This window comes from Falco rusticolus, chromosome 4, assembly GCF_015220075.1.
Source record: "Falco rusticolus isolate bFalRus1 chromosome 4, bFalRus1.pri, whole genome shotgun sequence".
Classification (NCBI taxonomy): Eukaryota; Metazoa; Chordata; class Aves; order Falconiformes; family Falconidae; genus Falco; species Falco rusticolus.
This window is the reverse complement of record NC_051190.1, coordinates 38,353,809-38,381,529: the sequence shown is the minus strand read 5'-3', so window position 1 is coordinate 38,381,529 and position 27,721 is coordinate 38,353,809. Positions and strand designations below refer to the sequence as shown.

Here is a 27,721-nt window from a genome sequence, read left to right as displayed (position 1 = left end):
GCATGGCATGGGGGATGGCAGCAGGTGGAGGTGCAGGGTCACCAGCTTCTGTCACGCTCACTTGCAGGGGATAGACACCCAGTGCTGTCCCCAGAGCCTGGCTGTAGCAGTGGCCCTGGGCTCCAGCACTGGAGAAGCCACTTTTGTGGGGGCAGGCATGAGCCAGCTTTTTCTTGGGAAAGGGGCCAAACTGGGAGGAAAAGAAGAGGCCTGAGCCCAGCTCCCCCTGCAAGCATGGGAGACCCCAGCCCTAAGGTGGGGTTGGGGGGAAGGGGCAACGGTGAGGAGCAGAGAGGGGCTGGCCCTCAGCCAGGCACCATGGAGGGCCATGGTGTGGAGGGGGAGTGGGAGAGACCCACAGCTGTGGGGGGATGGTCAGAGGTGGATGCCCCTCTCCAAAAAGCCATGGAGAGACATGCATCCCCATGCCGACAGATCCACAAGGCACAGCAGCAGCCCCACGGAGAGCCATGCAGAAACAGGGGACCATGGGGACACACCATCCTGGGGGACCACAGGTGCCACCCCCAGGACAGGGGGACAGAGAGGCTGACGCCACCCTCCCCCCAGCCCAGCAGCCTCACTAAACCAGCGGGGCACCCCTGCTCGATCTCAACAGTGAGCTGAGCCCTGACACGCTCATAGCACACGGGGCAGCCCTGCCAAGGCTGAGCCTTTAAATATGACCCGGCCACTCAGCGGCGAACCTCACTGCAGCCGGCATCCTTCTGCCTTTGCCTGGAATCCCCAGCGCAGGCAGCGCTCCCCTGCCCTCCCCGCGAGCCCTGCATCCCTGGAGAGGGATCGGTGTCCCACAGGGGCCAGATCTGTCCCTGTCCCCATCTCCCCCACAAACACGAACGCCAGGACCAAGCTTCTAAAAAACCAAGTACAAACTTTATTTTGTTTCTTTACAAAGGCACGAGCCTCTTTTTTTTTTTTCCACTTTCTTAACAAAATAGAATAGCTTCTCAATCAACACAGACCTGAAAATCGTAAAAAAAATACAAAAAAAAAAAATAGGAAAAGGAACCAAGAAACAGCTGCAGCTGGGGGGGAACCTACCAAATACCACCAAGGCTCTACACACAACTGGCCTAAAACCCTACAGCCGGGTGGGGGGTGGCGAGGGCGAGGGGGGGGAACACACAAAAATGGAGATACCCACCACCCCCCCCGCCCGCCATGACAGACCCAAGCGACACAATCACGAAATAGAAAAGCTCTTCGGAGCTGACAGACCCCGCAAACCGGATTAAGTGCTTAAAGGAGGGATGGGAGAAGGGTGGGGGGGACAGGGATGGGGACAGAGACTTGGGGCGGGGAGTAAAATCAGCCCCCAAACTGCCATCCCCATGCCGAGAAGGTGGGTGTTGGGAACGCCGGGGGGGTGTCACATGCCGGCCCTCCTGCCTGTGCTCCGATGGCATCATCTCAGGAATTTTTAATCTCCAAAGGGTTTTTCACTGCCCGGTGCAGGAGCTGTGGTGGGGCTGGTTGTACCCCGAAGCCAGGGGACCCTGTCCCACCTTTGCTGCCGTGTCACTTGGCATCTCCCCCTGCTTAAAAATGAACACTTAATTAAAAGAAAAAAAGAAAAACCACAAAAGAGGAGGAAAAAACAAATTAAGATCCCAACCGAAGGCCCTGTCCCAAGGGAACACCATCAGGAACACCGGGGCTGCTGCTAGCTTGGCAGGATTCCCTGCGAGACGGTGGGGGGAGGGGGGACAGTGATAAAATGGGGTGGGGGGGCTGCAAACCCCTGTCCCTAAAATCCCACCCCACCCCTTGCCATCCCACTGCACCCCGTGCCCCCCCCCCTTCCCGCTGTGGCCGCCCTCAAGCGCCCACCACCCCCCAGGCTGAAGGGTGACCTTTGCCTGCTTCTAGCGCTCTGCTTTACAGTATTGGAAAAAGGTCATAAAAGAGACCCAAATCATGTTGTATTTTTTAAAAATTTCAGCATATTCTCTGACGTTTCCCGCCCCCGCCCCATCTCCCCTCCCCAGCTGCCGGCCAGGGGGTGTCAGGGCAGTTCCCCGTCCCCCGAGGGCTCTTCTTTGCTCTGGTCCATGGAGTCACTGTCGTTGCCCTCGGTGTCAGAGGCGGTGTCGGAGGCAGAGGGCTCAGGGCAGGCGCGTGCCGGTGTCACAATGACGGCGCGTCTCTGCTCCTCTTCCTGCAGCTGCTTCTCCTGCGTTCCCTCGATGTGTTGGATCGCCTGCCGATGACAACCACCGGCCGTCAGGACACCGTGTCCCAGCTTCTGATGCACCCCGGGGGGGGCTGGGATTCCCCCAAAGCCCCCCCGCCACTGGCCTCCCCAATTACCCCCCTTACCTGAACGATGGTGTCCAGGTTTTGCCGGGATGTGGAGACTGTGTTGATGACTGAGGATGGGCCCATGGTGACCACGGTGACGTGATGGGAGGGAGGCGGCGCTGGAACAATCACGGTGGGGTGGTGGGTGGGTGCTGGGGGAGCATGTGATGGCAGGAGCTGGGGAGAGAAGCAAAAACCCCCAACCCGGTCAGCAGGGACCTGGGCACAGCAGCGATGGGGAGTGCATCATGCTTGTTTGTGGAATCCAAACTCCTTCCAGAGCCTGAAAAAGCTGAAGCAGCAGCTCAGCTGCACCAGTTCACCCATCCCGGATGGACGCGACAGGATGCCAGCTAAAAGCTGCCGTTAGCTTTGGCAGAGCAGAACATGAAGGATTCCCTGTATCCCAAAGGGGGAAAAATCTGGGCTTATAAACCAGGTGAGACAAGCGCCAGCCCTCCCCATCACCCCGACCTGTGCAGCTGGGAACCCACCACACCCCTCAGAGATCCTCGCTAAAACAGTGGATGGGAAGATCCACCCTAGCAGGAGGCTAAGGAGAGTTCACCTAAAAATAGGCTGAACTTCCCCAGGAGGTGGCCGGCAGGAATCCTGCGGGATGCAGCTCTGCAGAAGCCAAAGGAGGGAAGAAGCTGGTTTCTCCCCCTCCCTTAGAAGCTGCTCAGACTGGCACGTCCCCAGGCTGAGCTCGAGGGCAGCAGTGAGCAAGGACCGGGTAGCAGCACTGCGCTGCCTCCTCACCGCACCAGGCTGGCGTAAGGCTCCCCCCACTGTTGGCAAATCCAACTGTGCCAGGGAAAAAGGCTGAAGGCTCCTGCCCCGCTGTCCTGCCACGCCTGCCCTGCAGCGCCGCCTGCCAGCTCGCCCGCTCCCCTTTCCCAGCCTGGCAGGTGGCAGGGAGCGATGTGGGGGTCCCCAAAACTCATCAGGGGTCACCCAGCGAGAGGTGAACCCCAGAGATGGGGCTGGCCTCCGTGCCACTGCAAGCCACCCATGCCAGCACAGAGAGCATGACCTGCATCAGCTGCCGGCCGTGGTGCCATCATGACTTGCTGGCATCACCCACGGATGGGATAGGTGCCCATTTATCACCCATGAGGGTGAGGAAACACGCCCGGTGTGAGGTGGAGCAGGACCCACAGCTCACCGGAGCGGGAGCTGCTCTCCACCCATGCCTGGTGGGGAGGACCTAGGAGGGAGGGACACAGCACTGGGGTGGGATGAGTTGTGGGTGGCTGCATCCAGCACCTCCCAGCACAGCCTTGGAAAGCCATGGGCTCGCTCACGCCAAGCTGAATCCCTGACGCCAGAAAGCGACCTTCCCCATAAAAAACCCTCTGCACTGGGGAACAGAGCCACCTGCAAGCTGCCTCAGCATGGTCCAAGCCATGGATCCCCCCCCGCCCCTAAAACAGGGGTGCCTGCAAGCGCAGCCTACCCGAGCACTGTGGGAGGCTCTTCCAGTTCCCCAAGAACAAGCGCTTTGCTGGGACGTTGCTGTCCGACCCAGCCAGCTCACGAGAAAGCACATCACTGAACCATCCCGTCCCTCTGTATTTCACCAGCTGAGCACCTGGCTGCACCGCTCAGGGGGTGGAAGGCTACCAGGGGGTCCCCACAGGTGGGCTACGGCCAGGGTGGGCTGGGATGGCATCTGCACACTCACCTGGGTTCGGATCTGCTGCTCACGCTCTAGCTTCTCCTGGTGCAGCAACCTCACCTGTTCCTGTTGCTGCTGGAGCTGCACTTGCTGAGCGATCACCTTCAGCTTCTCGGGGTACATGTGGGCCTCCAGGGAGCGAACCTGCCAGCCGAGAGCACCCCAGCATCAGTGGGGAGCCCAGCCCGCTCCCGGCACGGCACCCTCCCCACCCCCAGCCACGGGCTGCCCCCCTCTGTGGGGTGGACGCAGCAGAAGCAGGGAGCCCACGGCCAAGCATGGAGCAGAGGTGGCCAGGGCAGCAGCCGCGCTGGCAGCACCGGCGTCCCTGGGGGGCTCCGGGCCGGGCGCGGCACAGCCCGCTAGAGGGCGAGCCCACCCCGCGCACGGCCGGCCGGGCCCGGCCCTGCGCGCCCTCACCTGCTCCTCCAGCATCATGCGGACCGAGCGCTCCTTGTCCAGCTGCTGCCGGAGCTCAATCATCTCCCGCCGCAGATCCTCAGCCTTCTCGTCCTCCCAGATGTCTGGCGAGCCGATCCCCTCATCTTTGTCCTCTGCCCGTCGCCGTTTCGGGGAGGAGCCGCTGAACTCCTGCACGGGGACAAAGTGTCAGGGGGGTGGGGACCAGCCCCGATGCTCTCCCCACCATCCAGATCACACTGGGGTGATGCCATCCCCTCAGCTGCCCCCCAGCACAGCTCCCGGCAGGGGTTCTCCCTGAGGATGGGGGCAACGCCTGGGGACAGATGGGCTCCTGCACCCTGCACGTGCCCATCCTCCTGGTCCTCACCACCCCACAGCCTCGTGCAAACCTGCTTCTCACACTGACACCCAGGACAGCTCAACCGGGCCACCTCAGAGGGGGAACTGCCACGGGGCTGTACCCTGATACCCCAAATGGAAAAATGGGACCCCAGCCCTTCTCCCCCTGCCAGGTAAGGGATGCTGGGTTGAACAGGGCTCCTCCATCCTGCCAGGAGGGTGCGAACCATCTCAATTCCCTGGCTTATTAGGGCAGAAGGTCTCACCCTGACCCCAAGGAACAGGCGATGACATCCCCTCCCCAGCCAGCTGGGACTGTCCTGTCCCATCCCATCCCATCCCTGGGGTGTGCAGGCAGGTGCTACCTGGATGAACCGCTTGAGCTGGGTGTTCTGCTGCAGTAGCCGAGTCTTCTCCTGCTCCAAGGAGAAGATGTACTCGGCCGTCTGCTGGAGGATGGCCGCCTGCAGGAGAGCCAGGAGGGGCACGCTGAGGCAGGAGAGACTCCGGTGTCCCCACAAGAAGCCCCCCCTCCTGCTGAGCTCCCTCCCTGCCCAGGAGGCAGCAGCACCACCACTCCTTGCTCAGCCCCGACATCTCCATCCAGGGTCTGCTTCACCCCCAGGTCTTCCCTGGGCTTTCCACCATGGTGAACCTCCAGTTCACCCATCTCAGGAACCCGACCAGCTGCCAAGCACCAGCTCCTCTGCAGCAGGACCATCTCCTCACCCAGGCACATGCCACCCTGCTCCTGGGGTGCTGGGTGCTGTCACACACACACCCAGACCACTCCAGGACACCAGGTCTGCATCACACGCTCGCTCCCACCAAAGAAACCTCCCCAGGAGAGACCCCCATCACTGATTTAACATATGCAAATACCCCAAATTACTCTTACAACCCTGTTCTGCCCAACACGCAATGCCAAAAACTTCCACGTGCAGGACTGGCATCTGCATCCCACATTGCCGCAGCCCCAGTGATGTCCCACTCACCTTGCTGAGCTTCTCCCCATCCGTGTGTGGGATGAGGGTTTTCAGAGACTGGAAGCCAGCATTGATGCTCTGCATCCGCCTTCTCTCGTTGCTGTTGGCGATTTCCCTGCGTATCCGCCGCTCCTGGTCCCGCTGGGTCTCCGGAGTCAACGGGATGTTAGCCAAGCTACAAGAGAGGTTTGGGGTTAGGGACAAGGGGACTGTACCCCTGCTGCCAGCTCGCCCCCGCCATGTCCCCCCCTCTCTCCACAATGACAATGCCAAGATGCCAAAGGGATGGGAAACACTGATGGATGCCGATGGCTGCGGCACTGGTGCGCATGAAAGCGGGTGGGTGGGTTTCTCCAGCCCCGTACTCAAAGCTCTGGAGGGTGCATCGCCCCACTGCAGCCCCCCAGGTCCACCAGGCTCAGACACAGGCTGCCCAATGCCAGCGCTGGCGGCCAGCCTGGGCGAGGGGAGGGCAGGGCACGGTGGGGACCCCCAGGCGGGCGAGGGAGGCTGCGGGCCGGCCGGCTGCGTCCCCACGGGGCTGGCCAGCGTGTGTGGCCCCGGGAAGGCGGCTCCTTCCCTCCCGCCCCGCTGATGGCTTCCAGATGACAGCTCCCAGCAGAGAAGCCCCCGTCCCCACCCCAAGCCGCAGCTCCTGCCTGCTTCCTGCCACTGCCTCCTCGCCCCCCACGCCCTCGCCCCCCAGATGGCCCGGGAAATGCCTCCCAGCGCCGGCAATGCCGCTGGCAGCAAGTGGGGATGGTGGCAACGAGGGCTCTGGCCAGCCAAGGCCATCACCGATGGGCCCAGGGCACAAGCCCCCCAAGCAAAGCCCACCACCGTGGGCATCCAGCTCCTTCACCTACACCTCGCTTCTTCCCCAAAACACCCCAGGGAGCAGGGCGACTGGGTCCCAGCAAGGATTTTGGACGGCAGGGACGCCGAGCCTGTCGGGCAGTGGCTGGCACTGGCAATTAACACGCTGAGCACAGGGCAATGGTTGGCCACTACACCAAACCAACGCGACTGGCAGCCCCTGCCACGCCATTTCGCCTCCCCACTGCTGCCGGCAGCAGCGCCTGCCAGGGTGCCAGCAAGCACCCAGCACCCACCACCCGCCCGCCAGGCTGCCAGCACCAGGGGTGCTGCAGGGCACTGAAGACTAAACACAAGGGTTGGGGCAAGATAAGACAGGCTTCAGCCTCCCACTCGGGTGCCCATCGGCTCCAGGACAGGGAGACAGGACTGTCCCACCCAATGCCTTGCCAACACCGGGCTGGAAATCAAAGCCCGGCAGCCCTCCCACCTTCCCGGCGAGGCCACAGCAGAACTGTGGAGGTTTGGGAGCCCAGAGCAAAGCCAAGCCCTGCTCACAGCACCACTGTGTGCCCACACAGTGCCTGCAGGCTCCCAAGCCACCCATCGCCTGTTGTGACCAGAGAACACGCTGCCACTGCTCCGAGTACATGGGGACAGGGAAGGGGACCCCAGCTCAGCCCAGGGGGACAGGAATTTGTTTGTCCCCAACCACTGAGGCAGCATCCTGGTGCAGGCTGGCACCAGGTGCCAACTGCCCGCTGAACTGGTTGGTTCGCTCCCATGCAGCTCCCAGTGGGCGTCCTGGGGGGTGTGGAACTGGTATGGGTGCCTGGGGGTCTGCCCCACTCGCAGGCAGCAGCCGTCAGCCACATGAACCAAGAGCTGCCTGCGGACCATGGCACAGGGCTCCCACTTGCCTCCCTGCTCCTGCCAAAAACCAGCCCCAAGCTCATCCCCAAAACATGCCAAACCCCAGCTGGTCTCGGGGACATCATCCCTCTGTACAGGCAGTCTGTCCCCTGTCTCCCTGCAGCGATGCCTGGTAAGGTCGGGGAGGCGGCCAAAGCGCTGCTCTGGGATGTCGGACTGCCAGCTGCGGCCGTGCAAGGGGAATGGGATGGAGAGGCCCAGGACCGGGCAGCACGGAAGCGGTTTCTTAAATACCGGGGAAGGAGGAAGAGCCTGCTTCCTCACCGGCAGACCCCCCGCAACCTGCCCCAGCTGCTCTTCCTGGGAAGAGACCTGAGAAGTGACAGCAAAATATGGAAAGGAGGGAAAAAACCCACGGGTTCAGAAGCCTGCCAGGCACCCAGCACCACCAGGGATGGGGCAAGACAGAGGCAGGGGGAGCAGGTGGCACCCACCACAGCCCTAGCACCGGCGAGCAGCCCCCAGGGTGTCCCCAGCCTGGTGCCAGTGCCGTGGGGTTTGGGTTGGGCAAGTAGAATTTGGTGCTTCCCACCTCAGTAGCACAGCAGCCCCCAGTAAAGCCCAGCAGGGACATCGCACTCGCCCAGACCTCGAGGGAAACAAACCCACGGGGGTGTCTGAGCCGGCCACTGCCGCAGCACTGCCCTGGCCTGGCACAGAGACCTGGAGCTTGGCAGGCCCGTGGCAGATGCCCCACTCCGCCTGCTCACATCTGCAACTCGTGCTGCGGTGTGCACTGGTGCGCCAGGGAGGCACAGCCATGCAGGCAGGGACTCGCCAAGCTCCCCGAGGTCACAGGCAGGGTGTCCCCCAATTCAGAAGCAAGAGTATCCCCACGCCTGCAGGAAGGGCATCCCCAAGCTCACTAAGCTTGCAGGCAGCCTGCCCCTGAGGTTGCAAGCAGGGTGCACCTGAGCTGGCAGGCAGGGTGTCCCCAGGATCACAGGCAGGGCATCCCCGAGTGCCGGGAGCTGGCAGGCAGGGTGTCCCCAGGATCACAGGCAGGGCATCCCCAGGCTGCTGGAGCCCGAAGGCAGGGTGTCCCCAAGCTTGCACAAAGGGCATCCCCGAGCTCACTAAGCTTTTCAGGCAGGCTGTCCGAGGTTACAAGCAGGGTGCCCCCCCCCCCCGCACCCCCAGCTTGCAGGCAGGGCATCCCCCTGCACCACCAGCCCCCCAGGCAGGGCGTCCCCAGCTCGGGGCAGTGCAAAGGCAGCGAGGCTCCCCCAGAGCTCTGCCCCATGCCGGACCAGGTGTGGGGCCACGCATACCCCGGGCCCCGGGCAGGACGGCTGCATTTCCCACCCCACACAGCCGCCCCTCCACCCCGGCCACGGGCCCACAGCCCCCTGCAGTCACCCAGGTGGGGGACCCCGGTGCAACCACCCCACAGCCCCGCACCCCTGCCCCACAGCCGCACCCCCGGGGCCTGAGGGGTGGGCACCCCCCGAGCATCCCCGGGACACAACCCCCCACCGCGGGTGGGCCCGTGGGGCAGGGCTGCCCCATGGGGGGAGCGTGCGGCAGCCGGGGCAAGGCTGCCCCACGGCAGGGCCGGGCCTGCCCCACACGTGCAGCGGGGCCTGGCTGCCCCACGGCCGGGCTGGGCCCCACGGGCCCGGACTGCCCCACAGGGCCCCACGCCGCCCCCCAGGCGCGGCAGGCCCGGCCGCTCAGGCCCGCCTCACGGCGGGGCAAGGCCCGCGGGGGCGGCGGGGGGGTCCCTGTACCCCCCCCGGGGCCCGGAGCGCCGCGGGCCGCCCCGCGTGGCCCCGAGGGGCCTGTGCCGCCCCCCACGCGTGGCGGGGCCCCGCCGGCCGCCGCCTCCCCGCCAGGCCCCGCCGGCGCGGAGCAGTCCCGGGGCTCCGGCCCCGATGCGGGGCCGGGGAGGGGGGGGGGACGGGCAGCCGGGGGTGCGGGTCCCCGATCCCCCGGGGCTCCGCCGGCGCGTCCCGGGCTTTGTGCCGCCGCCTCCCCGCACTACATGTCCCGGCAGCCCCGGGCACGACCCGCCTCCTCCGGGAGGGCTGCAGAGTCACGGCCAGGCCCGGCAGTAAACACACCCCCCCCGCGCACACCCCGCCGGACCCCCCCCACCCCCCCGCACACACCCCCGGCCCCCCACCCCCGCAGCCCCCCCCCAGCCCCGCGGCGGGGGCGGCCGGGCGGCGCCTCCCGCTCCCGGCCACGCGTGGCCGCCCGGCCCCATGTGCGCGGCCGGGACCACGTGCGGGCGGTGGGGCTGCGGCGGCCGCGCCGCGCTCCCCCCGGCAACGCGCCCCCTCCCCTCCGCCGCCAAAAAAAAACCCTAAAAACGTGTGGTTTTTTTTTTTATTGCTGCTCCCCCCCCCTCCCGCCCCTCCGCCGCCGGGGGTCCCCCCGCCTCCCCCGCGCCCCCACCTGCAGAGCCCGCCGATGACCTCCTTCTCGGATTTCCTGAAGTGTTGCAGGGACGGCACCTTCTGGGCCGGCACCATGAAGTACTCCATGCCGGGGGGGCGGCGGGGGGCGCCCGGGCCCGGCTCCGGCTCCGGCTCCGGCGGCCTCTGCCTGCGGCTCAAGGCGGGAAACAGCTGGTGCGAGCGCGGCTCCCGCCCGCCGCCTGCCCCCGCCCGCCGCCCCCGCGGCGCCGCCCCCGCCCGCCACCGGCCCATGTAAACAAAGGACGGCGCGGGGCGGGGGCGGGGGAGCGGGCCCGGCACCACCTCCCGCGCCGGGCTCGGGGCTCCGGGGCTCGGCCCGGCCCGGCCCGGCCACCCTCCCTGCCCTGCCCTGCCCCGGCCCTGCCCTGCCCTGCCCTGCCCCGGCCCGGCCCGGCCCGACCCCGGCCCATCCCATCCTATCCTATCCTATCCTATCCTGCCCTCGCCCCCCCCCCCCGATCCTGTCCATCCCATCCATCACATCCCGATCTGACCTGTCCCTGTCCCACCTCATCCCATCCTGCCCTAATCCCATCCTATCCCATCCCATCCTAACCTGTCTCATCCCCATCCCGACCTGACCCCATCCCATCCTTCCCTAGCTCCTCTGATCCTATCCTATCCCATCCCATCCTGCCCTGTCCCTATCCCACTTCATCCCATCCTGCCCTAGTCCCATCCTATCCCATCCTGACCTGTCTTGTCCCCATCCTGACCTGACCCCATCCCATCCTGCCCTAGCCCCTCTGATCCCATCCCATCCTATCCCATCCTGACCTGTCTTGCCCCCATCCCATCTCACCCCGCCCTGCCCTAGTCCTGTCCAATCCCAGCCCATCCTATCCGATCCCATCCTGCCCTAGCCCCTCCAATCCTATCCATCCTATCCTATCCCATCCCATCCTGACCTGTCCCCATCCCACCTCACCCTATCTTGCTCTAGTCTCATCCAATCCTATCCTATCCCATCCTGACCTATCTTGTCCTCATCTCATCCTGACCTGACCCCATACCATCCTATCGTGCCCTAGCCCCTCCAATCCTACCCATCCCACCCTATCCTATCCCATCCTGATCTGTCCCCATCCCACCTCACCCCATCCTGCCCTAGCCCTCTCCTCTCCTGTCTCATCACATCCCACCCATCCTGACCTGTGTTGTCCCTATCCTGTCCCATTCTGACCTGTGCTATCCCTATCCCATCCCATCCTGTTCTGTCCCCATCCCACCTCATCCCATCCTTCCCTAGCTCTATCCAGTCACATCCACCCTATCCCATCCTATCCTGTTCTGTCCTGAGACCATCCCATCCTATCTGGCACTATCTCCATTCAATCCTATCCTGTCTGTCCCCAGCCTGTCCTGCCCTGCCCTAACCTACCCTATCCTGACCTGTGTGGTCCCTATATCATCCCATCCTGACCTGACCCCATCCTACCTCATCCCATCCTGCCCTAACCCCACCCAATCCTACCCATCCTATCCCATTCTGTCCTGAGACCATCCCATCCCATCCAGCTCTTTCTCTATCCCACCTTATCCTGTCCTGTACTGTCTTCATCCCATCCTCCCCTAGCACTATCCTATCCTAACCTACCCTGTCCTGACCTCTCTTGTTCCTATCCCATCCCTATCCCTTCCTGACCTGACTCCATCCCACCTCATCCCATCCTGCTTTAGCCCCATCCGATCCTATCCATCCTATCCCATCCCATCCCAACCAGTCTTGTTCCAATCCCATCCTACACCACCCCATCCAACCTCATCTGATCCTGTCCCATCCCACGCTGTCCTGTTCCCATCCTATCCTGCCTTATCCCTATCCTGTCCTATCTCATCCTGCCCTATCCCCATCCCATACTATCCTATCCTTCCTTATAGCATCCCATCCTATCCTACACCATCCTGTCTCGACCTGTCTTGTCCCCATTGCATCCTATCCTGTTCCATCCCATCCTGTGCCACCTTATCCTGCCCCATTCCATCCTGTCCCCATCCTATCCTGTGCCATCCTGTCCAACCTCATCTGATCCTGTCCCATCCCATTGTATCCCACACTATCCCATCCTATCCTGCCATATTTCCATCACAGCCTATCCCATACCATCCTGTCCTACCCCATCCCATCTTGTCCTGCTGCATCCTATATTATTCCATCCCATCCTATCCTACCCCATCCTGGCCTGACCTTGTCCCATCCTGTTCCACCCCACCTGATCCTATGCCCGTCCCGTCCCATCCCATCCTACTGTATCCCATCCCAACCTATCCCATCCCACCTCACTCCCTCCCATCCTGTGTCATCCCAGCCCATCCCATTCCATCCCACCCTACCCCATCCCACCTCAACCCATCCCATCCTGTCCCATCCCACCCGGTTCCCACAGGACCCGCCAGCCCCCATTCCCTCCGCCCCATGGCTCTGCCCCATAGTGTGCCAGCAGGGCTCGGGGACAGGGCCGGGGGCTGCTGGGGGGCAGGGGTGTCACAGGAGATTTTGGGGGCTGCCAGGCACCAGGGGGGTTCACAGCAGCCGCGGGGCTGCCAGGGGGCTCAGGGGTTTGGGAGTGACGTGGCTGGCAGGGGCTGTGGGGGCGCCCAGCACCAGCAAAGGCTGTGCAGGACCCCAGGGGAACCCGCAGACATCGCAGGGGCCAGGTGACCTCCCCGCACCTGCACCTAAAGCCCCTCCAGCACTGCCTGCGGGGGGCAAAGCACAGGGGGCGCAGGGGGGCCGAGATGGCCTTGCACAGCCGGGTGGGTGCCCCCCCACCAAGCCCCCAGCCCTTCGGAGCTGGCAGGACAGGTTCCGCCTGTCCCTGCCCGCAGGCCCCCTGCCCATCCCTCCCCCCACTATGGCCACCCCTGGCTGGCTGGGGCCAGGAGCGGGGCGGGGGAGCACAGGGACCCCCAGTCTGTGCTTCCCCACCAGCCCCACAGCGCCCCATTCCGCTGCCAAGCCAGGGGGGTCCCCAAAATTGTGCTGGTGGCTGTCCCTGCCGGCCCCCTGCCTGTGTGTGCAGGGGAGGGGGCGTCCCGGGGGAAGCCATGGCCCCCATCTGGGGGGACATGGTGCCAGTGGCCCACAGGGAAGCCAGGCGGGGAACATCGAGCCACCCCAGTGTCACCACAGATCCCCACCAGGGCCACCACCGCCATGGGGGGCTTCGCAGTCACACACAACCCCCCCCAGCTTTCACACAACACACACACACCCCCCCAAGATGCAGCTCAGCCCGTTGGTAGGTTTGGGGGGAGCAGAGACAGCGGGGTCTCCTCCCCCCCGACCGTTTTGGGGGGAAAAACCTCAAAAAAGGGAAAACGTGATGGAAAAGTGGCAGCGGCCCCGCGGCCACCAGCCCAGGGAGGAGGGGGGCACCGCCGGGGGGACAGCAGCTCCCCCCCCCCAGTAAACCCACGGGTGGGGTGTGATTGCAGCCACCTGCGTGGGTCAGTGGTGCCCCCCGCGTCTGCCCCCATTTGGGGGGGGCTGTTGGGGGCACAGTTGCTGCATCTCCCCCCCCCAAAAAAAAAACCACACGGGTGGGGTGTGGCTTCGCCCAACCGCGTGGGACAGTGCCGCGCCCCCCCCCACGTGTCACCCCCCTTTTGTGGGAGGGGTGTCAGGGACACAGCAGTGGGGGGAGCGTCCCCCCAAAAAATAACCCACAGGGGGATGTAACCCCGGCCAACGGTGTGGGACAGCGCTGCCCCCCCATGTCCCCCCTCTGGCGGCGGGGACACCCCAGCTGCGCCCCCCCCCGCCGACCACCCGCGGGGGGGGCGTGCCGCGGCCACCCGCTGGGCCGGTGCCCCCCCGCGGGCCCCGGGGAGGGAGATCCCCCCCCGGTGAGGGCTGCAGCATCCGGGCCGGCCCCGCCACATCCTGCCGCCGGAAGGAGCCGCGGCCCCGGCGCCCCGGGACAACCCCCCCGGGGGTGACGTCATGCGGAGGCCCCCGCCAGGCGTGACGCCAGCCGCGCTCTGTGACGTCACGCGGCGGGCGGGCGGGCGGCACCGCTCCTGCGGGGAGGGGGATCCCCCCCACCCCGGTGTACCCCGCCACCCGTAGTCCCCGGTGCGGGGCAGGGGGGGGCGCTCTGGTGGGCGCCGCCCCCCGCTTCCTGCGCCGCCACCGCGGGGGTCCCCCCCCGCCCCGCCACGTCCCCGAGGGGGGGACAGGGACACACCCGGGGGGGCCTCGGCTCTGCCGCAGCGCCCCAGTGACCTTGCGCGGGGGGGAGCGCGCGCGCGGGGGGGGGTGTCCCCGCGTGTCCGCGCGCGCCCCCGTCCCGTCCCCCCCACGGGGCGGGGCTCCCCCCGGTGCCCCCCGGTGCCCCCCGCGGCGGGGAGGGGCCGGGCCCCGGCCCCCGCCCAGCTCCCGCCCGCAGCCGGGGCCGGGCCGGTCGGTGCGGGGCGGCCATAAATCACGGCGGGCAGAGCCCCCGCCCCGCCGCCGCCCTCCGCCGCCGCCGCCCGGGGGGACCGGGGAGGGGGGGGGCGCAGAGCCCCGCCGCCGCCCCCGCCCCCAGCCCCTGCAGATGTGGCGGAGCGGCCCGGCGGCCCGGCAGCGGGGGGGCCCGCTCCGCCAAGCCCCGCTCCCCGCCCCGCTCCCCGCCCGCCGCCGGCGCTGAGCCCCCGCCGCAGGTACGATCGCGCACCGGGGACCGGCGCTTTGTCGCGCCGCCGCGCCCGGGGTGGGGGAGAGAAGGAGGATGAGGATGCTGCCACCGCGGGGGGCGGGTGAACAACAGCCTCCTTGGGAAGCCCCTTCCCCGCCCCGCGGGGGCCCCTGCCCGGGGGGTGCGGGGGGGTCCCTTGGCTCGGCACCTGCAGCCCCCCCGCCGCGGGCAGCGCGGGGGGGGCGCGCACGGACGTGGCCCCGCTGCAGCCCCGGGGCGCAGGAGGGGAGTGAGGGGAGGGCGGCCGGGGCGAGGGGCTCCCCGGGGGGGTACGCGGGGTGGGTGGGGGAAGAGGACCCCCAGCACTGCCCAGTGGGTGCCAGGGGGGTGCCTGTCACCCGTGGTTCCCCCGCGCCCGGGGCCGGTGTCCTGACCTTGGCCGTGGGGCGGGGGCTGCGGCGGGACGTGCTCGGTGGCTCTGCCCGGCTGCGGCCACCCCCGGGGACCCACCGGTGTGTCCCCACCGCGCGGGGAGGGCAAAGCGGGGGGGGGGGGGGGGCTTCGGCCGGGGGCCACTGCTCACCCCCTGGTGCCCGTCATGGGGGGCTGGCGGCCCTCGGGGGGCCGAGGCGTGGGGTGGCAGAGCCCAGGCTGCGCTGGCACGGAGGGGGCTTGGGGAGTCGGCTGGGGTGACCCCCTCCCTGAGGTGCCAGCAGCAGGGGCCGAGGGCTGCCACAGCTTGTCCCCAGGCGCTGCTGCAGGGGCTCATCCCCTGCCCCACCTGGAGAAACCCCTCTGCAAGTGGCCACCTCCTCTTCCCAGCACCTTTGTGTCACCCTGCTGTTACCACGTCCCCGTAATCCGGGGTCCCTGTGTGTCCCCCAGCCCCGTGCTGCTGCCGCGCCCCAGGGTCCAATCTGCTGGGTGACAGGGGACCAGCCCAGCTCCTGTCCCTGCATGGCCCGGCTGCGTCCCCAGGCAGAGGTGGCAGGGTGTGTGCTGCTGGTGGCCCTGCCGTGGGGCTATCCCACAGGGGGAGCGGGCTGGCCTCAGCCCCCCACTGGGATCCCCACAGCCGCCACGCACCCAGGAAGGGGGGACCACGGTACCAGCTTGGCTCAGGGACCAGGGCCACAGCCACTCCTGGGGACAGTTACCAGCCTGGGTGTCATGGGGTGGTGGGTGCTGGGGGGTTGGTGACAAGCCAGAACCACCAGCAGGATGTGGCCCCCTGGGCTCCACTGAGGGGTAGCAGTGCTAGTGCTGCCCACAGTGGGACAAGGTGGGCAAGTGGGTCCCACGGTGGCCCATCTCCTCCTGCCACCATCTGTGGGCACGGTGACCGGGGCAGCAGCGGCGGCACAGAGCCTGGCAGTGGGGCTGGGTTCTGCCAACCCACCCACACCACCCCGGCATGGCGGGGGGGGCTCCCAGGGCTGCCCGACCTTTGCGGCGGTGCCAGCATGCCGCTGCCAGCCCTGCCAAGTGCCACCACGGCGAGGGGGGGGGCGAGCTCTGCCTGCCCACAGTGCTGGCACTGCGCCTGGGGTCACCATCGCCCCTGGGGTGGCGCAGGCCTGGCCTTGGCATCCCTTGCCATCGCCAAGCCCACTGTGCCACCGGGAAGTCTCTGCCCCGCAGCCCCCCCAGCTCGCGCTATTCCTGGTGGGTTTTGTGCCGCAGCTGGGGCTGTGGGGTGGGGGCTGTGGGGGGTGACAACGCGGCCATGCCAGCAGCGGGGTGGCCCGGAGACCTGGCACCCCGCCAGCTGCACTGGGGTCACCCCGGGTCCCCCAGCCGTGCTGGGTAGCGGGGGGGGGGGGGTCTCGGGGGACCTCAGCTCAGCTGGGGGTGGGTGGAGGGGTGTCCCCCAATGCCTAGGCTCTGTCCTAGTGGCCCCCGCCTGGACTGGGAAGCCCCTGGGTCCAGTGCCGCGTTGGACTGGTTTGAACTGGTGCGGTGTGGGGGGGGCTTGCTGGGCGGCCGGAGGGGAAGCCGGGCTGGCAGCGCCTGGCGCGGGCAGGAGAGGCCGGGGGGGGGGGAGCAGGGGCCTCACGCGGGGGCCGCAGGTGCCGGGGCGGGCAGCCAGGCCACCGTGGGGGCTCGTCCCCGCGCCCCCCGCCCGGCGCGGCCCCCCCCCCCCGCCCGAGCGGGGCCGGTTCCCAGGAGCCCCGGCGGCCGCGTGGTTTGGCAGCCGCCTGCCCGCCCGCCCGCGGCCGCGCCGGGAGCCATGGCGTCAGCGGCTGGAGGCCCCTTCCCACCCGCCCCGCCCGGCCGGCCTGCGCCCCCGCCTGCGCCGCCACCCCCCGGACGCAGGACCCTAGGGATGTGGGGACAGGGCCACCCTGGGGCAACCGGCCCCGATGCCTGGTCCAGCCCCCTGCGTGGCCCCCACCTTTGGGGGGCTGCCAGAGTGCTGTCCCGCTTGCGTGGGGGGGGGGGTCCCGCCCCAGCTGCCCCAGCCCCCTGGCTGTGGGGTCCTGCCCCCGTCCCTCTGTCCTCAAGCTGTGCCACCGGGCTGTGGGGCACGTGGCGGGTGGCCAGAGCCTCAGAGCCACGGGGGGGCTCTGGGTGGGGACACCCTGTGGGGCAGGTCCGGCTGTGGGTACAGGGTGAGGACCCCCGGTGGGCTGGGACCCCCGCTGCGGGGCAGCCCGCATGGCTGTGGGCACACAGGAGGGTGGCTCTGCCACAGGGCATGGGACCCTGCTATGGGGCAGGCCCCACAGCTATGGGAGGAGGTGGAGGCTCAGCCAGGGGACCCTCCCCCCCATTGGAGAGGAGGGACCCCCACTATGGGGCAGGCCCCATGGCCACTGGGGGGGGGGCTTAGGGATATAGCCCCCCTGCAGGGCAGGGGAGCCTGCTATGGGGCACCATGGGAACTTGGGACAGGGGTCCCCCAATGGGGCCAGCCCCATGGGCAGGCTGGGGGCACCGATGCCGTAGGGGGGTGCAGGCGGGGGGTCCCCTGCCCCGCCAGCCAGGCCCCCAGCCCCCCGCAGCTCCTCCGCATTCCTCAGCGTCTGAGCTGGGCTGGACCCCCGCCAGCGCAGGGGGGCCCTGCCGGCAGGGCGGGGGCCGGGCCCCCCGGGGTGGGGTGGGGATGGGGGGGCCCCCACTGCCACGTGTACTGGGTGCGCAGTGCCCCCCAGCATGGCCCCTCGGCTGCCCCCACCCTGCCCTGGGCAATGCGGGTGGCCGGGGGGGCGGCCCACAGGCAGGGGACCGGATCCGTGCTGGTGGCTCAGGCTGGGGCGCTCACTCCTGCGCTGAGCTGCCCGTTCTCGGCTGCTGCTGCACGTGTGGCCGCTGAGCCGAGGTGGGGGGCGATCAGCGGGGACACAGGGTGGGTTGGTGCCGTGGAGCTGTCACCCTGGGGACAGTGGCACTAGGGGGGGTCAGGGTCCCCCTTTATGTCCTGGGAAGTGGGGGGTGCTTGCAGGCCGCGCCCTTGCTGACTGTGCCGTGCCGTGCCACGCTGTGCCATGCTGCACTGTGCCGCACCACACTGTGCCACGCCATGCCGTGCCAGGCCATGCCACGCCGTGCCGGGCCATGCCACACCGTGCCATGCCAGGCCGTGCCGCGCCATGCGGCAGGCAGCCCCTGCCCGGCCCCGGCAGGCAGCAGCGTTGGCCGGCGGGGAAGGGGCCCCGGCGGGGGAGGAAGCTCTGCCGCCTCCGGGGCTGGGGCCAGCGGGCTTGGCCGCCCGGGTCACTGCCGGGCTGGTGGCCGCCACCGCCCGCCCCTGCCGCTGGGAAAGGCCTGGCTGGGGCAGGCCCGTGGGGATGGACGGATGGACGCCGGGGGTGCGGAACGGGGACACCGCAGCTCCGGGGCCGCCGGTGCCCGGGAGACTTGGCAGTCCTTGGCAAGGTTTGGTCATCGGCCAAGGGGCTGCGCCGGCCCCGGGGTTGGCGACGCAGGGAGGACGCTATGGGGACACCGAGGGGCCGCTGGGGGCCCCCCTGTGCCTTGCCCTGCCCTTTGCCCGCTGCAGGAGGGGGCCGCAGCAGGGTGGTCGGAAGGGACGGCACAGTCCCCATTGCCAGCACCACAGTCACCAGCGCCTGCTCGGCCTCCGGCCCAGAGCAGAGATGGGCATCGCCATGGGGCTGGGATGGGGCGATGCTTCAAGTGGCACCAGTGCCCCCCATCCCCACGGTGACCCCTGTGTGTCCCCTGCAGCGCCCGCCCTGGCACCATGCATTCGTTGGAGGAGCCACTGGACCTCAAGCTGAGCATCTCCAAGCTGCGAGCGGCCCGGGAGAAGCGGGGTCCCCCTGGTCTCCGACCCCGTGCTCCCCAGCGCCCAGACACCCCGCCGGCCGGGGATGGCCGAGGGGGGAGCCGGGGGGGTCGCCGGGCCATGCCGGCCTCGCCATCCCCTGGTCTTCTGGCGCATTCCAGGCTGGTGGAGGCACAGGACGGGCGATTTTCCACAGCGCCGGTGGTGGACCTCAGCCTCTCGCCCCGCTCTGGTGGGGAGTCTCCGGCTGGCAGCGCCTCGCTCTCCCCCGAGCGCCAGGGCAGCGGGGACCTGCCAGGTCCCCTCACCCCCCACGTAAGTACGGCTGTGCCCCCCACCCTGTGAGGTGTCCCCAGCAGTGGGGACTGTGCCTGGGACAGCGCTCCTGACCTTGGCAGCGTGCCTGGTGCTGCCGGTGACGCAGCCCCCCTACCGCCGTGTGTACATACGCTTTGGGGCCAGTGTCCTGTCTGGCCCCCTCTGTGCCCCTCGACCCCAGTGGCATCCCCAGGGTGGTTCCTGAGGGGGAGCTATGGGTGGTTCTGGGGTCTCTATCCATCCCCCACCACCCCCTCCCCTCCGTCTCTGTTCCAGGATTTCCAGTCCCTGCGCTACATCGATGGCCTCCCCAGCTCCTTCCAGTTCTTCCTGCCTCTGGGGGCAGGAGGGGCCCTGCATCTGCCCCCCACCGCCTTCCTGCCCCCCAGCAAGGAGAAACGCCTCCCCCCCGAGCTGCCTCTGCCCAAGCAGCTTGTCTGCCGCTGGTCCAAGGTCAGCGGGGGGGGCAGGGGGGGCTGTGTGGAAGTTTTGTGGCGCTGGGGATCATGATGGGGGGCTTGGAGACAGCACAGGGGCATTGCAAGAGTTGGGGGGGGGGAAGTGGGGGGTCCCACACAGGGGCATTTTGGAGCTGGAGAAGGGATGCAGGGTTGGAAGGCCATGGCAGAGCTCTGGGGCTGGGGGGGGGTGGAATGTGGGGGTGATGTGGAGCTGGGGATTTGATGTGGGGGTGGGGTCGTCCAGATGCTTTATGGGGCTGGGGGTGGGTATAAAGGGCTGGCATGGGGGCACACAGGGGCATGTGGGGCTAGAAGGCCATGGCAGAGCTTTATGGGGCTGGTGGGGGGGCTGTGTGAGGCTGGAGGGGACAAGCAGGGACAGTTTGGGGCTGGAGGGGGGGCGATGGGAAGCTGGGGGCTGTGCAGAGATGCTGGGGGGTGACACGGGGCTGGGGGGCATCATTCAAAGGGCTGTTTCCATGTCCCCAGATGCTGGTGCTGCTGCGCATGGGATACGGGTGGGAGCTGGGGGGGTGAGAGGCAGGGGCTGGCCCTGGTGGGTGTCCTGGCCCCCCCTGGTGCTCCCCCCACCAGGTCACCTCACCCCCGGCCTCCTGCCCACAGTGCAACCAGTTCTTTGATCTCCTGCAAGACCTGGTGGACCACGTCAACGACTTCCATGTCAAACCTGAGAAGGACGCGGGCTACTGCTGCCACTGGGAGGGCTGCGCCCGCCACGGCAGGGGCTTCAACGCCAGGTGGGCAGGGGGGGCTCCGGGCACCGGGAGGGGGCTGCTCTGAATTACCATGGGGAGACAGGAGCCCAGCACTGGGGGCGGTGCAGAGGGAGGTCTCCATCCATCCATCCAGCCAGCCAGCCCTCTGGCTGCAAGGTCCTGGGGGCCTGGATGACCACGCTGGATGTCCCTGTCCCCCCCTCATAGCCAGGGCATGGGGACAAGGAGATGTGCTAGGGCTCCAGGACTGATCCTCCCCTGGGATGTCCCCCCAACGCTGGCAGGTACAAGATGCTGATCCACATCCGGACACACACCAACGAGAAGCCACATCGCTGTCCCACCTGCAACAAGAGCTTCTCGCGCCTGGAGAACCTGAAAATCCACAACCGCTCTCACACAGGTCAGCGCAGGCCGCCATGCTTGTCTGGGGGAGCAGGGAGGCTTGGGGCGGGGGGGGGTGGGGGGGCACAGGGGACCCAGCAGGGCTGGCTGTGCCCTCCGGCAGACCTGGTGATGTGCTGTCCTGCAGGCGAGAAGCCCTACATCTGCCCCTACGAAGGCTGCAACAAGCGTTACTCCAACTCCAGTGACCGCTTCAAGCACACCCGCACCCACTACGTGGAGAAGCCCTACTCCTGCAAGATGCCGGGCTGCCACAAGCGCTACACCGACCCCAGCTCCCTCCGCAAGCATATCAAAGCCCACGGCCATTTTGTCTCCCCCGAGCACCCGGAGATGCTCAAGGTCCACCCGCCTCCCAAAACGCCCCTGGGCTCAGCAGAGGTGCCCTACGTTAACGGGGCGCAGCTCGTGATCCCCAACCCCGCCGCCCTCTTCGCTCCGCCGGGGCTGCCGGCGTTGCCCATCCCTTTGGTGCCGGCACCGCTCGACCTCAGCGCCTTGGGCTGCGGGGCTGCGGGTGCCCTGCCCGCTCCACCGGGCCCCGTCCTGCCGCTCAACGGCGGCGCCTTGAACTTGGCCAAGAGCCCGCTGCTGCCCTCGCCCTTCGCAGCGGGGCTGGGGCTGCCCATCATGTCGCTGCTGGCCGGCGGGGCCAAGGCCGAGGGGGAGAAGGGCAGCGGGGCTGAGGGGCGGCCGCCCAAGGTGGGCAAGGGGCCGGAGAGTCGGAAGGAGAGGGGCGAAAGGACGGAGCTGGGGCGGCCGCGGGCCCCCCCCGAGAGCCTGGCGCTGCTGCCGGGGGCCGTGCTCGACCTCTCGGCTGGAGTCGGTGCGGGGGGAAGCCCCGAGGCGCTGCCCCCCGGCTGGGTGCTCATCCCCCCCGGCTCCCTGCTGCTCAAACCCGCCGCCGTGAATTGAGGGGTCCGACGATGCCCACGGCCAGCCACTGGCCGGCGGGCAGATCCCGCTCCCTAGGGATGGGGGGGGGTGTCTCACCCCCTCCTCCCCTCCACAGCCCCCCCCAGCCCCGGTGGGGCCTCGTTCGTGCTTTTAACCATCACGAAAGAAGAACAGACTCTTCTGAGAAAAGCAATAATCCCTCAGTGGCCGGAGCCAGCTGCAACCCCGTGCCAGGGGTGGCCCTGGGGCAGGTGGGGGGGTACAAGGCGGGGGTTCCCCCTGCACCCCCCTGGCCTGGGCAGCTGGATACGCCGCTATTTATTTCTTGACCAGCCCCCTGCTCTGCCAGGGTCCCGCTTGGGTTCATCTGCTGCCACTGACTTGGCGTCTCCCTGCCCGAGGCCTTGGCACCGCCAGTGGCGGTTTAGGGGGGCCACAGCCCCCGGCCTCCCACCACGCGGACAGAGGGGTGACAGCTCGGGGACCAACCGCTCCCACAGCCCTGAGCTGTGCCTGGCTGTGCCATCCAATCCTGCCTGGCTGGCACAGCCACAGGCAGCGCCGTGGCCACTGCACCTCTGCGCCAGGCCCAGCTGGCTGGGCACATGCCGGCCCGGTGCCCAACTGCATCCCTCCCGCTCTGCGGCCACCCTCATCCCCTGCCGCCTCCCCGGCCCTCCCCGTGACAAGGCACACGGCCGCGTGTGCTGCTCGCCGTGCCGGCTCCGCGCCGGGGCAGAGCCACCCTGTTTAGCTACGTTCATACCTAACCACGTACCGCGAGCGCATGCGGGCAGCGGGCAGCGCGGGCAGGACTCCAGGCACCAGCGGAGCTGCTGCCGGTGGCGCGTTGGCACCAGCTGGCAGGGCACCTGCTCCTCCGGACATGCCGAAGGGATGTTTCCAGGTGAGCCCCCCCCAGGCCACAGGGCAGCGTTGGGGCAGGCAGGATGCTGCTGCCATGCCAGGAGTGGGCAGCATGCTCAGCACCTCTCCCAGCACGTGCAGGGGGGGGTCCCCATGTACCTCCTGCTGCCGAGCAGGACCCCCAGCCCATGGCTTTCTCCAAACCAGGGCAGTGGGGCCCTCCCCGGTCCTTCTCCCTCCCCGCTGGAAGGAGCCCCCAGCTGCGTGTGCCCTGCGGGGAGCAGGTCTCCCTGCCCTCACCCTCCTCGGGCTGGGGTGCAGCGGCTGCCCGGCGCTGCCACAGCCCCGGCATGGCCGCGGGTCATCGACCAGGCCGCCCCGGCCAGTGTACGTCTCCTCGCTCCTTTGTTGGTTTGTTGTTGCACATTCCAGGACATCAGTATTTTAACGGTCTCGAAGTGCCTTTCTATCGTAGTTTCTGGGTTGTTTTTATTTTCCTCCTGTTGGGCTCCATCGCTGTTAGCATAGCGTTTAAGGACTGCAGAAGTAAGAGATAAGCTAACGACTATAACACTATATTCGTCCAGGGGAGAGGAAGTTTATTAAGAAAACAATAAAGTGAAGTTGAAGTAAGTTCCTGTTTCAGTCCGCGACTGGCAGTGGTGGCGAGGAGCCCATGGTGGGGACAGAGGGGTGCTGGAGATGATGGGTGCGACCTCGGGGGCATGGCCAGCTCTACCGAACGTCATGGTGGGTCCCCGCCCTCCCAGTCACGCAGCCTCAGTGCCAGTGAAGCCCTGCCAGGGTCTGCAGGGCAAGCCGCGGGTGGGGGCAGCCGCAGCGTCCCCCCACAGCCCCTCAGCCCGACCCAGCAGCTGTCCCAGCTGCCTGCCGTGGTGGGAGAAGGGTAACAGCACTCCCGTGGTACAGAGCCAGAGGCCAAGAGCATCTGAACCTGCCAAGAAAATAGCTTCTGCAGCCTCCCTGCGTGCCACTTGAGCCCTGGCAGCCCTCGGTGCCTTGGGGACACCCCTTCTTCCCCAGCTGCCTCCCTCCTCCTCCCCAGAGCAAACTCCAGCCCCTCACAGGGGCTGATCCCCACTGGAGCAGTGGGCAGAGGCGGGCAAGTCCCCTCTCCCCAGAGCACAGAGCAACCAGGCCAGGTGCTGGGGGACATGGCATTTATTGGCTACCTATAAGTTAAGGGTGAGGGACATGGGGTGCGGGGTGGCAGGAGTCACGTCTCAGCCTTCCACCCCTTCTCCTTCTCGTCCTTGGCCTGGATGCGGAGCTCCTCATCCAGTCGCTCCTTGGCTCTCACCACCTGAGGGACACGGAGGGACCGGGTGACGCGGAGGGATGGGGCTGCCCCCACCCCTCCCACCCTTGCCCGAGGTGACACTCAGGCTCTGCCTCCTCCAAATCCCAGGCAGGAGAAGGTGCTGGGGGCCAGTGCTTTCTCACCTTCGACTGCAGGTAGAAGGAGCCGCCCACCGACTTGTCATTCACCTTGAACAAGTGGTCGTAGTTCTGCCAAAGAGAAGCTCCCCATCAGATTTACCTCCTCCACCCTCCCTGGCCTGAACCCCGGTGGCCTCCCACTCTTTGCAGTGGTGCTGGAGGTGACAAGCATGACCTTGGGGACATGGCTGGCTCTGCCCGACCCTGCAGTGGGTCCCCACACTTCTGGTCAGGCATCTCTGGGGAGACCACATCCCCTTCCTTGAGCAGCACTGCCAGGCAAACGCAGGGGCCATGCCTGGCAATCTGCTAATGCCCGCAGGCTGCCAGCCTGCTTCTCCAGCTAGGGTAAGGAAACCTCAAACTGGGATTAACTGGGCCCAGGACAGCACCCACACTTCCTGCAGGGACCAGTCGTCACCCCCACGCCAGGCAGCAGCTGTGGCGAGGGCAGGACCCTGCCAGCACCATCCCTTCCCAGCTCCGAAGGACCCTCTACCTTCTGGATCTCCTCTGGGTTGAGGTTTGAGACATTGAGGATCTGCTGAGCTTCCTGGAGGCTGATGCCAATGATCCTGGAGGCGGCAGCGGACTGGGGCCTCTCCGAGCGCCCTCGCGCGTCTGCTGCTGCTCGGCTCGCTGCCCGGAGACACCGAGGGTGTGAGTCCCCGCAGCGCTGCACCCCCCGGGGACCCCTAGGCCTTGGGCAGGGGCCAGGCATCAAAGCCCGTGAGCTCTGAGGTGCTCAGATCCCAGTTTCACTCCTCTGCCCTCCTCACGTTGCTTCCAGCCCACGGGGGTCACCTGCAGAGGTCCCCGGTGCTGGGGAGGTGGCAGGAACTCGGGGGGGCACCCGTCTGCTGTCAGTGCCCACAGCGAGCTCTGCTGTTCGCAGGCAGGGCTGGGGCTACCATGTCCAAGAGGACCATCCCGCTGCGCCCTTTGGGGCTGCTGGGATGTCCTGGAGCCAGGCAGTGGTGCCGGCTCCATACCGGTGCCTGGGTCCAGCTGCTAGGAGCCTGGGACGAGCTGAAATGCCACTAGGCTGGCACCAGGACATGGGTGCTGACCGTCACCCTGCGACAAGCCAGGCAAGGGCCCCCTCCAGGCACAGCCCCGGGGCCGGGAGCGGCGGGGTGCCCGGGGAAGGCAGGGGACACTCTGCACGCAGAGTGGCATCCCCGTGCCAGGGCCGGCAGCGCGGCTCCTACCTGCGAACTCCTGGCGCAGCGCCCGCATGAAGGCCCGTCCGACCACCTGGGCCCCCACCAGAATGATCTGCGCCAGGTACTTGGCCTGCGGGGACACCCTGCTGTCACCCCGCTGTCACAGCTGCCCCGGGCCCTGCCCCCAGCCCTGGCAAAGCCCTGGCACCTCCCCTCGGGCCCTGCGCAGCCCCGACCCGGTCCCCCCTCCCCGTCCCCTGTCCCCCGGGGCCCGGCCCTGCCCCTCCCCGGTGCTGTCACACCGTGGCTCGGCGCAGCCCCGGCCCGCTCCCCCCTCCCCAGGCCCTGTCCCCCCAGAACCGGCGTCCTCGCCCCGCCCCGGGCCCCAGGCCCCGCCCCGAGCCCTGTCCCTCCACCCTCGGGCCTCGTCCCGGCGCCGCCGCCTCCACCGTCCCCTCTCACCATGTCCCTGCCGCCGCTTCCGCCCCCCGCGGTCACGGGGTCAGAGAGCGAAGGTCGCGGCGGCCACCGAGACGGCGGCGGCGGCGCAGAGCGGCCACACCGGCCCTCCCTCGGCGGGCACCGCGCCCCCTGGCGGCCGCGCCGAGCGGGAGGGCCCGGCGGGCCCGGCGCTGCGCCTGCGCAATGGGCGGCCTCATCCGGGCGGCGGGCGAGGCCCGCCTCGCGGCCTGTTGCCGTCCCCTCCCGGTCCCGTGTACGTGTCCCCGGCACCGGCCCGCAATCACGGCAGGACACGGCTGCTGGTGCAGCGGCTTTAATAGCGGGGCCTGCCCGCGTCGGGCCCGGGGCTGCTGCCTGGCCTGGTGCAGCGCCTGGGCCTAGGCCTTGTTGTGCCTCCCCTCAGCTGGGTCGGCCCTGCGGCTGCTGCTCCTGCTCCTGATCCTCCTCTTCATCCTCCCCGCCGAGCCCGGGCGGGTGCGGAGGCCCGGCCTAGTCCTGTGAGAAGCCCGGTGCGGGTGAGGGGCATGGCCGGAGTGACCCCAGAGGTCATGTGTGTCGTGTCCCCCCCAACACCTACCCACTCATCCTCGTCCACCCCCTCGAAGGAGTCCTGGGGCAGTGGGTCATCCCGGTTGCCCAGCCGGGCCACCATGGCACTCAGGAGCTGCAGGGAGGCAGGGCAGAGCCGTGGGCCGGTGGCATTGCCCCCGGCCCAGGCCCCCAGCAGGGTGGCCTCGGGGTGCCCCAGCACCCACCTCCTCCTTCTTCTGCTCGTCAGACTTCTCCTCCAGGTACACGGACGCAGGGACGAACTTCCGCGCCGGAGCCTCTTTTGGTGCCTCACTCACTGGGAGAGCGGTGTTGCCATAGGGCAGGAGGGCTTTGCCCCACGGCTGACCCACACACCCGTCTTCGTGGGCCTGGGGTCCTTACCCTGTGCCCCTGCACCCACCTGGCATCATGTCGGCCGGCCGCAGGCTGGCATGGCGCTGCTGCCCATCCTGCCCTGCCAGCCAGGCGCTGCTGCTGAGGGCCGGCTCCCACCAGACACGGGTCGGTGGGTAGATATCATCCTGGAAATACTCCTTCTGCAGGGGCAAGGGGCACTGAGGAGGGGTCCCCTGCTTCCTATCCCTCCCTCCAAAACATGGCTTGGCCCTGCCACCCACCTTGACGCGTGGCACATGGAAAGCCACCGGCTCCAGAGTGCTCTGCCCAAGGCGCAGTGCTCGGGCGAACTCCACCTCCCGCACCTCACACACCGTTTTGGGCAGGAAGACAAAGCCCTGATGGGGCAGAAGCATGAGCAGGGCCTGCCACGGGTCTGGCAGCACAGGCAGAGGGGTCAGGGACAGGCAGCACGGCCCCGGAGGACCCCCCCTTTACCTTGTGGGGTTCATTGGTGGTGAAGCTGTTACACTCGAGGAAATAGGGGGGCTCAGGTGTCACCTCGTAGAGGAAGACTCTGGTGTCACCCTGGGGATGAAGTGAGATGGCAGCTGGCAGTGGGGTGCATAGAGGGTCCCTCCGCACTGTTGGGGTGCTGTAGGCAGGTAGCCCCCTGTTTTTTGGGGGGGCAAGCCCTCACCTTGCCAGTGAGGAACACAACACCAGTATCCTCATCATAGAAGGGCAGGAGGGTGGAAGGGGCCACGTCAAGCCCAAGGACAGACAAGGGTCCCTCAGGCAGAGCCTGTGCCCGGTACAGGAGGATCCTCCTCTCACTGCGGCTGCAAGGAGGTGACAATGTGGGGGGGCACAGTGTCCCTTGGGGAACCCTGCCCCGGTGTGTGTCCCCTGCTTTACCTATCAAAGCCAGACACCAGGAGGTAGTCGCCACTGCAAACCCAAACCAGGCGTGCTCCACGGCTCCCTTCGGGACCTGGACCCTCCTGTGTGGGGTGAAGGTTACCCTGCCTGCTTGGAGAGAGCTGGGGGTGCAGGCAGGTGCCCGTGGTGGGGGCAGAGGTCCCTGCCTGCACCCCAGCTCTCCAGCCCATCCCCACTACCGTGCTCATACCTGTAGAGGCTGAGGGCTGTGCCGGGGCTCATACAGCCGTAACCGGCCATCTTTGCTCACTGTTGCCAGCTTCTTCCCATCAGGGCTCCAAGCCAGGCTGAAGATCTGGGGAGATGGATGTTGTGTG

The 27,721-nt window shown here is 67.6% G+C and overlaps 4 protein-coding genes across 6 annotated transcripts in view; 1 reads left to right on the top strand and 3 right to left on the bottom strand.

Annotated features, from left to right (window-relative positions):
• Positions 1 to 878: 878 nt before the first annotated feature.
• TFAP4 (transcription factor AP-4) lies at positions 879 to 10,129 on the bottom strand. The gene is made up of 7 exons (XM_037386541.1): positions 9,904 to 10,129; positions 5,764 to 5,929; positions 5,134 to 5,232; positions 4,427 to 4,597; positions 4,013 to 4,150; positions 2,344 to 2,502; positions 879 to 2,224 (listed from the first exon to the last, which is right to left on the bottom strand). The coding sequence occupies exons 1-7, from the start codon at positions 9,990 to 9,992 to the stop codon at positions 2,030 to 2,032; spliced, it is 1,017 nt and encodes a 338-aa protein (XP_037242438.1). The 5' UTR covers positions 9,993 to 10,129; the 3' UTR covers positions 879 to 2,029.
• A 4,147-nt stretch (positions 10,130 to 14,276) lies between these two features.
• On the top strand, positions 14,277 to 23,223 carry GLIS2 (GLIS family zinc finger 2). The gene is made up of 6 exons (XM_037384751.1): positions 14,277 to 14,573; positions 18,740 to 19,115; positions 19,395 to 19,571; positions 20,204 to 20,337; positions 20,601 to 20,719; positions 20,849 to 23,223. Exons 2-6 carry the CDS (start codon positions 18,756 to 18,758, stop codon positions 21,634 to 21,636), a joined length of 1,578 nt encoding a protein of 525 aa, XP_037240648.1. The 5' UTR covers positions 14,277 to 14,573; positions 18,740 to 18,755; the 3' UTR covers positions 21,637 to 23,223.
• On the bottom strand, positions 23,064 to 25,684 carry PAM16 (presequence translocase associated motor 16). The gene is made up of 6 exons (XM_037384752.1): positions 25,575 to 25,684; positions 25,158 to 25,242; positions 24,446 to 24,585; positions 23,950 to 24,015; positions 23,679 to 23,809; positions 23,064 to 23,440 (listed from the first exon to the last, which is right to left on the bottom strand). The coding sequence occupies exons 1-5, from the start codon at positions 25,575 to 25,577 to the stop codon at positions 23,723 to 23,725; spliced, it is 381 nt and encodes a 126-aa protein (XP_037240649.1). The 5' UTR covers positions 25,578 to 25,684; the 3' UTR covers positions 23,064 to 23,440; positions 23,679 to 23,722.
• A 187-nt stretch (positions 25,685 to 25,871) lies between these two features.
• Positions 25,872 to 27,721, bottom strand: part of CORO7 (coronin 7) — a 38,746-nt gene continuing 36,896 nt past the window's right edge. For all 3 annotated transcript variants that reach the window (XM_037384747.1, XM_037384748.1, XM_037384749.1), the window contains 9 exons: positions 27,595 to 27,699; positions 27,381 to 27,466; positions 27,163 to 27,304; positions 26,961 to 27,050; positions 26,744 to 26,860; positions 26,527 to 26,662; positions 26,330 to 26,421; positions 26,152 to 26,238; positions 25,872 to 26,069 (listed from right to left, as the gene is read on the bottom strand). In XM_037384747.1, coding sequence (XP_037240644.1) covers positions 26,064 to 26,069; positions 26,152 to 26,238; positions 26,330 to 26,421; positions 26,527 to 26,662; positions 26,744 to 26,860; positions 26,961 to 27,050; positions 27,163 to 27,304; positions 27,381 to 27,466; positions 27,595 to 27,699 — 861 coding nt within the window. In that variant the 3' untranslated portion in view covers positions 25,872 to 26,063. The remainder of the gene's footprint in view (positions 26,070 to 26,151; positions 26,239 to 26,329; positions 26,422 to 26,526; positions 26,663 to 26,743; positions 26,861 to 26,960; positions 27,051 to 27,162; positions 27,305 to 27,380; positions 27,467 to 27,594; positions 27,700 to 27,721) is intronic.

Bases quoted from the DNA above. Each gene is read 5' to 3' on its own strand.
- TFAP4 (XM_037386541.1), bottom strand. From the start codon at position 9,992: ATGGAGTACTTCATGGTGCCGGCCCAGAAGGTGCCGTCCCTGCAACAC. The intron at 5,930-9,903 runs GTGGGGGCGCGG...CCTCTCTTGTAG, and splicing joins GTCATCGGCGGGCTCTGCAG to CTTGGCTAACATCCCGTTGA. The intron at 2,225-2,343 runs GTAAGGGGGGTA...TGTCATCGGCAG, and splicing joins ACCTGGACACCATCGTTCAG to GCGATCCAACACATCGAGGG.
- GLIS2 (XM_037384751.1), top strand. From the start codon at position 18,756: ATGCATTCGTTGGAGGAGCCACTGGACCTCAAGCTGAGCATCTCCAAG. The intron at 19,116-19,394 runs GTAAGTACGGCT...TCTCTGTTCCAG, and splicing joins CAGGTCCCCTCACCCCCCAC to GATTTCCAGTCCCTGCGCTA. The intron at 20,720-20,848 runs GTCAGCGCAGGC...GCTGTCCTGCAG, and splicing joins CCACAACCGCTCTCACACAG to GCGAGAAGCCCTACATCTGC.
- PAM16 (XM_037384752.1), bottom strand. The intron at 24,586-25,157 runs GTAGGAGCCGCG...GTCTCCGGGCAG, and splicing joins GCTGCGCCAGGAGTTCGCAG to CGAGCCGAGCAGCAGCAGAC. The intron at 23,810-23,949 runs GTGAGAAAGCAC...CGTGTCCCTCAG, and splicing joins CCTTCTACCTGCAGTCGAAG to GTGGTGAGAGCCAAGGAGCG.